The sequence below is a fragment of the Protomyctophum bolini genome (assembly GCF_963924005.1).
Source record: "Protomyctophum bolini genome assembly, chromosome: 13".
NCBI classification, from domain to species: Eukaryota; Metazoa; Chordata; class Actinopteri; order Myctophiformes; family Myctophidae; genus Protomyctophum; species Protomyctophum bolini.
In genome coordinates this window covers 7,407,972-7,419,100 of record NC_137874.1, presented here as the reverse complement: position 1 = coordinate 7,419,100, position 11,129 = coordinate 7,407,972, and the positions used below count along the sequence as shown (strand labels likewise).

At 46.2% G+C, this 11,129-nt stretch overlaps 1 protein-coding gene across 4 annotated transcripts in view; it reads left to right on the top strand.

Moving 5' to 3' along the window:
- Nucleotides 1-11,129, top strand: part of postna (periostin, osteoblast specific factor a) — a 59,950-nt gene that overhangs the window by 1,128 nt on the left and 47,693 nt on the right. For all 4 annotated transcript variants that reach the window (XM_080780540.1, XM_080780539.1, XM_080780541.1 and 1 more), the window contains exon 2: nucleotides 395-493. In XM_080780540.1, coding sequence (XP_080636666.1) covers nucleotides 395-493 — 99 coding nt within the window. The remainder of the gene's footprint in view (nucleotides 1-394; nucleotides 494-11,129) is intronic.

Here is an 11,129-nt window from a genome sequence, read left to right as displayed (position 1 = left end):
AAACGGATCTTTTCATTATTTCGATCAATGAACTCCTCTGGATATGAATGTCCTTTACTACGTCAGTTCTATACTATAGTATTCAGGTATAACACACTATACACAACCATAAAAGTCCACATTAACGTTTTGCGTCTCTCCTCCTTCTCGTCCCCTCCCCTATTCATGGGTCTTCTCTCCATGACCGCATCATCTCCCAACCTCCTCCCTGCTTTAAATGTCTTCTTCCAACCCCCTACACACCCTCCTCCTCCTCCTCCTCCTCCCCCCCCCCTCCTCTTCATGCTGACACACACTCTCTTTGTTCTCCTTTACCTCCTCTATATCACCTTTTCCACCCCACCACCTCCTCCCCTATATCTCCCCCCCACCCACCTCCCTCGTCTCCTTGCAGGCCCAACGTGTGTGCGCTGCAGCAGGTCATGGGGACCAAGAAGAAGTACTTCAGCACGTGTAGGAACTGGTACAAAGGCGCCATCTGTGGCAAGAAGGCGTAAGTTTAACCCCACCCCACCCCACCCCACACCCCACCTCTCCAAACTGTCATGATGTCATGAACCACACCACACCTGGGATCAATCAATCTAGTTCAGTGGTTATTTTTATTCTCAAAGACCCCCATATAACTTCTCAAGGAACCCCGAGAAAAAGCCACTGATCTAATTGAAGAAGACAGTCACATTTTGGTTACCTATATTTGTTTTGTCGTTGTATGCGTTGCAGTAATTTGTCTCCCAAAAGTAAGACTTTCATGGCAACTATTCGATAGACTGAGCACTGAAGCCTGACGTTACTGTAATGTACACGTCCTACGTGGGTCGTGTCCCCCCCCCCCCGCCCCCCCCCCTTCCCCCCCATTCTGAATTCCCATAGACTTTTCTTATATCGCGTCAAATAAGAACTGTGTTCCAAAAACAAACAAATTGTCCCCGACGGTTTTCCTCATGTGAAGATTCAACTATAACTGCAGAGAGATTGCTAATGTGGCATGGCAACGAATTAAGAAAAGTTTCGCTAGAAACGGACTGTATTGTATATCAAAATATGACTGACTGACTTTCGTAAGACGATACAGAGACGCCTCCCCGACAACATCGCATAGACACGTCTGCGTTTATTCTATATTGACGTAGAAAGGGAGCGGCTGTGTGTAGTTAAGTACTGTGGGGTGGAGAGGTCAACCCGGGAAGGTCCGAAGGTCGCCGGACCCTTGACCCCTAACTGCTCCCCAGGTGTATATTAATGGCCCCTAATTGATATAGGACGGGTAAAGGCATTGGAGGAATGTCAGGTATGTGTAAATGCAATTGGTCAAACACCACAACAACCGCATCTTATTGCAATTATTTAGCTGCCAACCACACCGCTAGTACAGTATGTCGTTGCTGATTTTTGGAACAAAATGCATCAAATCATCCAATTGCCATCCAGGGTGTAAAAAAGAAATGGCACCCTTTTCACATTGGCCTATTATAGAGCCACCAGGAGGCCACAACTCTGACCTGCCCTGGTGGAGACCTGTGTCCCCCGAGGGACACAGGTCTCCACCAGGAGGCCACAACTCTGACCTGCCCTGGTGGAGACCTGTGTCCCCCGAGGACTATAGTCTAATATTGTGGTTTTCTTGTAAATGAATGCCCTATAGTACTATACAGTGTCACACAAATATATAAAAAGTAGCAGATCTACAAGCTCGAAATGTGTCACATCGCGCCACATTTCGAGCTTGCTACTTTTGAATTTGAATCCTGAAAAGTAACAGTTTGTCGGTCAGACCGCATGAACTTGTCGTATATTGTCAGAGATGAGCTTGTTTGACCCAGACAGTGTTTCCATTTAATTATTTTGGGGCGTGCAATTGCTTTTTTCACTTGCAGATTTCACTTTGCGTGTCAGGTGGGGCATCATCACGGCTATTTGTCTCTCAAGGACACAAATACACGGAGGTGAAAACGTAAATCTCACTTTAGTGAACCTGGGAAGCTTTAAGTGCAACAGTGTATTGTTTCCGCAGATGTTCTTTTTACAACAGCTGACGCTGCAGCCGTGACCGCGTCACCTCTGCATTAGGGTTCGAAGGTCACAGGCTGAAGGCTCTGTGTGTGTGTGTGTGTGTCTGCTGAGACCCGTAGAATGGGCTGTCTCTGTGTTGAGTTCCCGAATATGTTCACCAGCTGTGAGACTCTGCCCTGATGCTGAGACGCGTAGAATGTGTCTGCGTTCACCAGCTGTGACTCTCTCTAGTCTATACCCTGATGCTTGTCAAAATGCAGGTGTTGGCGTTTATGGGCAACAGAAAACGGAAACGATTTATCTTCTTCTTCTCGTCTTCAAGCAGCTTTCCCTTCCCTCTTGCATTCTAATAATGCCCTTATCCTCTAAATGACACAATCACCATAACTGTCCCAATCTGCTTGTCTTCTCCGTGTCTCTGTCACTACCCCTCCCCACCTAGTGTGCGTGTGTGCGTGCGTCACGGTGCGTCCGCATGCATGCACGTGTGTGCGTGCGTGCGTGCTTGCGCAGAGTGTCTTGTGTCAGTTGTAATGGCCCCACAGGTGCTATGCATTCCTGGAGGACTCCTGTGCAGATTGGCATTTCTTTAGGTGCATTTTAACCTGACAGGCAGTCGAGAGAACCTTAGATTGTACTGCAGGTCAGGTCATGTATAGGAGATCCAGTTGTGTGTGACATGCACCACTGCACCCGCATGCGTTTGTGCATGTCACAGGGAATACAGGCATGGACTTGTGTGTGTGTGTGTGTGTGGAGTAGAGATGCATTTGCAATTGTCGCCGCTTGTATGGCAACAATGCTTGATTTTCAAGTGATCGATGCAAAGGGGTTTTGATTCAAGCCGTCTTACGTGCTCCTGCCTTGAAGAAAGTCTCTGAACCTGACAGACAGAATGTTTACATTGCACCACAGAGCTGTGTGTGTGTGTGTGTGTGTGAATGCTCTTCTTGAACCTTCCTGATTCTGCCGGCAAACAATCTAAGGGATTTCAGTATACGTGAAATACTAGTGGACCTATAGTACAGACCCCTGCTCAACTGTAACTGTGGGTTTTGAATAAACACATATAGGACTGCAAGGGAATCCCTGGAGATTCCCCAGTGATGTCAGTTGATTCATGAATCCACGAAACATTAAACATTTGAATTATTTAATTCACGGAACCGTCATAAGTGGTTAAAGCCAATCTAACTATATAGATTTGCAATGCATCGCGGTAGCTTGTAGATCTGGTCTTTTTTTTTTGGCAAGCAACACTGACATGCGATGGGTTGTAAATTGAGCTTCGGTTCCAGCACCAAAACCTCAAACCGAAGGGGGGGAGGGGGGGGGGGGGGGGGGGGGGAGAGCGTTTATTTCTTCCAGGTGATCCGTCTATATAAACAATGTGTATGTAGAGTAGACATGATGTATTGTGTAGGGAGGGAGAGGACACCCATGGTTCTTATAGGAGACCATGTTTGGAGTGTAGGGCTCGGCTGGAGGACTGTGTGTGTGTGTGTGTGTGTGTGTGTGTGTGTGTGTGTGTGTGTGTGTGTGTGTGTGTGTGTGTGTGTGTGTGCTTGCGTGCGTGCGTGCGTGCGTGCGTGCGTGCGCGCGCCCACCCTGGGTGGGGTCGGTTTGGGACTTTTATTGTTCTGTAACAGAAACAAACACAGATGCATGCATGTATACACTCACATTTAAGTATGCACACACACACACACACACACACACACACACAAACACACACGTGCATGTGTGTGCACATACGCACGCACGCACGCACACATATGCACACGCCACATGTGTTGGTTACGTTACAGCTATCAGCTCCAGCACCTGCTGTTGTGTCAGGATGTGTCTGGTTTAACTGTGGGAAACTTGAACTTCAAGAGGGAGGATGAGAGAGAGAGAGAGCGAGAGAGAGACAGCAAGAGATTAGCCTGATTATCAGACTGTAGCTTTCTGTGCAGTCCACTAAGAGAGTGGGCGGGGTCTTTGGGCTGGATCCAGGCTAGCAAGAGATAGCATGATGGAGATACTAGAGAGAGAGAGAGAGTCTAATTGCTGTCGGGTCAGAAAACTGTTACTTTTCAAGATACTAATTAAAATATAGCAGATCTAGAAGCTCAAATCGTGTCGTGCAATGTGAGACGTTAGAGCTTGTAGATCTGCCATTTCTGCCATGTTTGTATGACGCAGTATAGGAAGAAGGTTGGATGTCCGCACAGGCGGCGGCGCACATTCTGGTGTTAGCATCATGTTATGCTTTAGCTATTGAAAAATAGCAGATCTACAAGCTCATAGCTCATAGCTCATCTACTACGAGCTTGTAGGTCTGCTATTTTTGAAAAATCGAAGAACGACTGACATTTTTTAGAATCTGATCTCAGGTCAGAATGGGTTAATCAGACCATAGTGTGTGTCCAGTGGAAACCTTGTATGAATCTGATCTCAGGTCAGAATGGGTTAACGTCGTTGTGCGGACATCCAACCTTTTTTTTTCCTGTATGTATGTATGTTTTTGTCCAGCACCCGTATATAGATTTTTTGAGATGTGCGTGTTTCCCGTCTGGATTTTCTCTCATATGGCGCAGTATACTGTAGGGCATATTTACGAACAAAAGCATTAACGGTTTAAATATGGAGGTGAGAGGTGTGATGTATAGCACTATTTACAGTATAATGCGATCCATCGGCCAGCACATGCCTTATCATACCAAGAGTCTGCCAAGAGTCTGTTTTCACGCCAGCTCAGCGCTGTGTCCTTTAAGGCCGCTGTGCGTAACGAATCAGAGCTATACCGAAATCCCATATGCCCGTCCATAATGACACGACGTCGATGTGCCGGAACGTGGATCAAAGTCTCCTCGGAACTAATGGATTTGCCCTGAACGCTTTGTGTCAACTTTGATTTCTTTCTATTATACCGAATAAATCGTGGCAAATGGTGATGTTTTATTTGATGTCCTATACTTGGGATTTGAACCTGCGGGAGGTCTCGCCCGTGGTAGACCAAACATCTACCAATCATCCAAGATGCATGCGTCATTGTCCAGGGGAGATATTATTGTCTGCGCGTGTGAACCAGGGGGGCAGTGAAGCCAATAGTGTCTGAAGCCAGAAATCCTGACTTCCTGAAAGCCTGTTGTGGCGCTGTCATTGGGCCCAAAAAACCCCATAGCTCCATAGAGGGCCATGTATTTTGGCCCAACTTCACCTAGACTATGTATATTGCCTTAATAAACATGGTCATGAATACTTTCTGTTATTCATTAACATACAGTACGTTATGCATACAGACATGACCTCTGACCTCTTCACACTTCTCTTCTCTTCACTCCCCCAGTCCCTGTGAAGTCGTTCCTAATTTGCCAGGTTGCAAATTTCCCCCTCCCTCCGACCGTGACAACGCTTGGACTATATATATCCGCTGATGTTCTACTTAAGCGCCACTGCCAATGGCATGGCGCTAGAACTTTCAAATGTCATAATATATCTGTAGCTTAACTAGCTTTTACACCTGTAAAGCATTTAGCTAAACCTAAATGTTCACTTAGAGTGAACGACGTTTACGAGCGATAAAAACTGGAAGGGAAACAACGAGCAGACGCTATCTCGGTGTTAACTGTCTGTGACTAAGCTGAAATGGAACTTTTTGCGGGGGTAAAAAAACCAAAACGGTAGTGGGACAGTGTGAACATTGTTCAGCTACACTGGAGGAAATCCAGCCAGCTGTGATGAATGTCTCCCTTGGATTTGGGTGTTGATGAGAGATTAGCAGAGGTTCTTTGGGGCTATATTGGCATGCTGGGTGCTTGGGGAGTCCTCTTATTTGGGTCCATTCTTCTTCATCATCATCTCAGAGTCAAAATAAAGCAACGATATTTGCTGTGTTAAATACAGAACATGTGTAGCCTAGTATACACAGTAAAAGTGTCAGTGGTAATTTACTTAATTTACCCATTTGTAGCTCTGAGAGTGTACAGATGCAGCCAAGTCCATTGCCATTCCATTTGGTTACGTCTGTACACTCTCAAAAGTTAAATGAACACAGTGTCACTGACTCCATATTTTACCTTTTTTATATTTTTTCTTGGTTTTGCTTTTTTTTTTAAATAGCGGCGCCTGGTTAAAAAGGGTTTTTCCTGTGGGTTTCATAAACATTTAACCAATTAAATAGTTTTGAAAGAGCTTTTCGCTGAATAATAACTTCATTGAATATTGGAACTCAGGTATACTTTCTTTGCATTTCCTTACGAAGTAATAGTCTAATGGTCGGACATGCAGAACAGCACATGGTTTCCGCCAAACGGCAACGAATCCAACGATATAGTTCAGCTGCGTCACGTCTGACACTGAGAGATAAGAGGAATGGTGGCGAGACATGTGCTGCATAGGGTCGGGTGAAACTGGAATTCCCTGCTGTGAATCTACAGGGAAGCAAAAGACATTACTGAGACTCCAGTTCATAAAACTCACGCCCTGTTAGCGCTATTCTCCATTCATTACCCAAATTGCCCCTTCGTGTGGCTGCTAACGACCTACTCTGTGGAGGAACGGCTCCGCGGGGACTTCCTATAACGAGCCATTTTCTGCTAAGCGCTCCCCGACTGGAGCTGCTGGAACTCAGGTGGAATCAATTAGCCTCTCAGTGAGGCGCTGTGACTGGGATCGATTCGCCACTTAGTTACTGTCATGAAAGTGTTAAAGCTGGAAATAACCCCCCCCAGAAGCTCATGTAATGAATAAAACATCACTTTAACCCCATCTGTACTGTAGACTCTAGAGCATTGGTTCGTAAAGTTTTCTATTTTTAATTTCAAGGAACCCCAGTTGGTAATGCCATAGCCTACGGACACTCATAACGCTGAGAGTGTATATAGTGTACAAATGGAACCAAATGAAGGGTTACAGACCTATAACATCTATACTTTTGCTGGGTGGTCCCTGCCCTGAAGCATCCCTCAAAGGACCCCTGGAGGGTCCCTGGACCGCACGTTTGAGAACCACTGTTGAGTTTCTTCCAGATGTTCTGAGCAGGGACTGGCTGTGAATTAACTTGGTGTGGCAACAAAGAGCAACAGAGATTGCAAGAACTTGTGTCTCAGATCTCGAGGGCACTCGGAGAACGATGTATAGAGGATGATGTTGTACTGTACTTGTTGTACAGTACAGACATTAAAATATGGTGCATTTTGCATCCCAAAAGGCAGTTTATAGAGGGACGCAACACGACAACGACAACGACCTCTGCATTCTACGGGATGCACTATACTGTACTGTAGCATGTACAGTAAAACATAATACATACTGTATAGCCAAAATAATATTACGAAATATGTAGAGTAAAGTATTTACATCTAGCCTCTTCCTATATGCGGTACTTCTCTTCACTTTGTCGTTCCTGATTTGCCCTTTGTGAAAAGATGCCAATTTGCGCCTGGCACAATTTCACACTTGCTTGGACAATTCACTGAGTGCCAATTAAATGGCAGGGTCTCTGAAACTTTGGAATGAATACATCTGGCAGTGATTGGAGGCCTGGAGATGGTCTCGCTATCTTTCCATTTTAGAAATGTAGACCTTGCTGTCAACCTTAGTGTTGACTGTTGACAAGCGATACTGCCTGGAGCTCATGAGCACAATTCATATCTCCGCTGGCATGTGGTGCTTGCCTCTTGAATGAGCGGCGGTTTGTTCTCTCATAAAAAGGAGGCATAAAAAGTTATGGACTGCATAAAGCTATAATGCTTTATTTCCTGACTGGACTGCTGCCTGATATGAAATGTTAGACATTAGTATGTCAAATAGAAATTGTTGTAGGCCTATAGCACTGTTAGGATGGATTGTGAAATTGTTGTACAGTATAGGTGTTGCTATTTCTATATAGTTCATATAGTATGTACAGTATTATGTAATTATGTATACAGTGTTTTCAGGAAGCAATTTGGGCATTCACAAAATGTAAAAAGACCCTGAAAGATCCAGGGCTGAAAAAGAAAACTGTCTAATGTTTTGAAACATGGCAAGATCCCCCACCATGTGAATGTGCATTCTAATGTATGTGCGCGTGCGTGTGTGCGTGTGTGCGTGCATGTAACCGTGCACACTTGCTTGAGTATGTCTGTGCGCACGCATGCATGCAGTGTACTGTATGTGTGCATGGCTGTGTGTTCACGTTTTAAACATCTGCGCCTTCATTGCTGTGAGCGTGGAGCCCATCTGGAGAGCACTCTATACTCCTGGCTCCCTCTGCCTGGGTCTGCTGGTGTGAGGGTCAGTTCACTCTGTGTTGTCTCCCTCTGCTCTGCTCTGGGTCTGGTGGTGCTGGTGGTGTGAGGGTCAGTTCACTCTGTGTTGTCTCCCTCTGCTCTGCTCTGGGTCTGGTGGTGCTGGTGGTGTGAGGGTTAGTTCACTCTGTGTTGGCTCCCTCTGCTCTGCTCTGGGTCTGGTGGTGCTGGTGGTGTGAGGGTCAGTTCACTCTGTGGTGGCTCCCTCTGCTCTGGGTCTGGTGGTGTTGGTGTGAGGGTTAGTTGACTCTGTGTTGGCTCCCTCTGCTCTGCTCTGGGTCTGGTGGTGTTGGTGTGAGGGTTAGTTCACTCTGTGTTGGCTCCCTCTGCTCTGCTCTGGGTCTGGTGGTGTGTGAGGGTTAGTTCACTGTGTGTTGGCTCCCTCTGCTCTGGGTCTGGTGGTGTTGGTGTGAGGGTTAGTTCACTGTGTGTTGGCTCCCTCTGCTCTGCCTGGGTCTGGTGGTGGTGGTGTGAGGGTTAGTTCACTCTGTGTGTTGGCTCCCTCTGCTCTGCCTGGGTCTGGTGGTGGTGGTGTGAGGGTTAGTTCACTCTGTGTGTTGGCTCCCTCTGCTCTGCTTGGGTCTGGTGGTGGTGGTGGTGTGAGGGTTAGTTCACTCTGTGTGTTGGCTCCCTCTGCTCTGCCTGGGTCTGGTGGTGGTGGTGGTGTGAGGGTTAGTTCACTGTGTGTTGGCTCCCTCTGCTCTGCCTGGGTCTGGTGGTGCTGGTGGTGTGAGGGTTAGTTCACTGTGTGTTGGCTCCCTCTGTTCTGCCTGGGTCTGCTGGTGTGAGGGTTAGTTCACTGTGTGTTGGCTCCCTCTGCTCTGCCTGGGTCTGGTGGTGGTGGTGTGAGGGTTAGTTCACTGTGTGTTGGCTCCCTCTGCTCTGCTCTGGGTCTGGTGGTGTGTGAGGGTTAGTTCCACCTCCAGTCAGTCTCCAGACCCTCATCCATTATGTTGTCACAGTATATACCATGACCTCATACCTGCCTGACATCCAGCCACTTTATTGGAACAGTATATAGTGTATAATCATCAAAGCATGGGCTGATTACTCTGTGAAGGACAGCTAGGACTGGCGCTGTCAGACATATTCAGAACAGACCCGCATGCACTCATAGTTAAAATATTTAAAAAAAGGAAGAGGAAGGGGAAAAAAATACACAAAGGCTTTGAGAAAGCAGTTGAAGCAGCGTGTACAGTACGTACAGTGAGTCCCAAACCTGTGGGCCGGCCGGGGCCACTGGTGAGCCGTGAGGGTATTTTCAAGTGGGTCCCCAAATGATTGGCTAAACACGATTTTTCACGATAATAATGAAGCCTTGCCGAGCTATGTGGTCATGTGGTTTCAAGTGGGCCCTGATCCAGGAAACGTTAGGAAACAAGATTATACCCGGTATAATTACAAGTAGTCTATAAGGCTATGTTCAGACTGGCAGCCAAAATAAAATAAAATAAAATTGGCATAATTATCCAGATTGGAATCACTAGGTGTCTTTCTTATTAGACACCTCGGCACATACGATATTGAACCTCATACCCATTCAGCTATAGGCTGCCCTAAAAGCCAATCTACAAGCTCACAGCACACCACGTTGGGATGTAGCCAACCTCATGAATACACAAATCAGATCTGTGATCTGTGAACAGTGTGGATACTATAGTCACTCCAAAGATTGTATTTGACAAAACACATTTGCCTGAAGTCTGAACGAACCCCAGTAAGTAAGTGCAGGGAGAGAGATGCTTCTGAATTCTCTTTTGTTTTGTTTTTGTCTCTCTCGACTTTGAACGCCTGATAAGCCAGCGGGATCTGAATCACGTTTTGTCATCATGACTCACCGTGGAACAAGACATGTGTACATTTTCTCTCTCTCTGGGAATTATTGACCTTGGACAGCCCTGTGGTTTTTCTGTCACCGCTCCCAATAACACATCATGATCTGTGTTCCTGTTCATCTCTGGAGGGGAAAGGCAACACACTTACAGTATATTGGTGTTGGACACAGCCCTGAACCCATGGAGACAACCTCTGCACCACTTCCATGGGAAAACAGGAAGCACACTCCCTTTCACGACTCGGCTGCAACGCTTGGATTGTGTAAATAAATATGCTCCACTAATTAGCCCCAAAAATATGAAGAAAAACTCACTGAAGTATACTTTGGCCTAGACCCTCTCTTACTGTAAACTCACTGAAGTACTTTGGCCCTAGACCCTCTCTTACTGTAAACTCACTGAAGTACTTTGGCCTAGACCCTCTCTTACTGTAAACTCACTGAAGTACTTTGGCCTAGACCCTCTCTTACTGTAAACTCACTGAAGTACTTTGGCCTAGACCCTCTCTTACTGTAAACTCACTGAAGTACTTTGGCCTAAACCCTCTCTTACTGTAAACTCACTGAAGTACTTTGGCCTAGACCCTCTCTTACTGTAAACTCACTGAAGTACTTTGGCCTAGACCCTCTCTTACTGTAAACTCACTGAAGTACTTTGGCCTAGACCCTCTCTTACTGTAAACTCACTGAAGTACTTTGGCCCTAAACCCTCTCTTACTGTAAACTCACTGAAGTACTTTGGCCTAGACCCTCTCTTACTGTAAACTCACTGAAGTACTTTGGCCTAGACCCTCTCTTACTGTAAACTCACTGAAGTACTTTGGCCTAGACCCTCTCTTACTGTAAACTCACTGAAGTACTTTGGCCTAGACCCTCTCTTACTGTAAACTCACTGAAGTACTTTGGCCCTAAACCCTCTCTTACTGTAAACTCACTGAAGTACTTTGGCCTAGACCCTCTCTTACTGTAAACTCACTGAAGTACTTTGGCCTAGACCCTCTCTT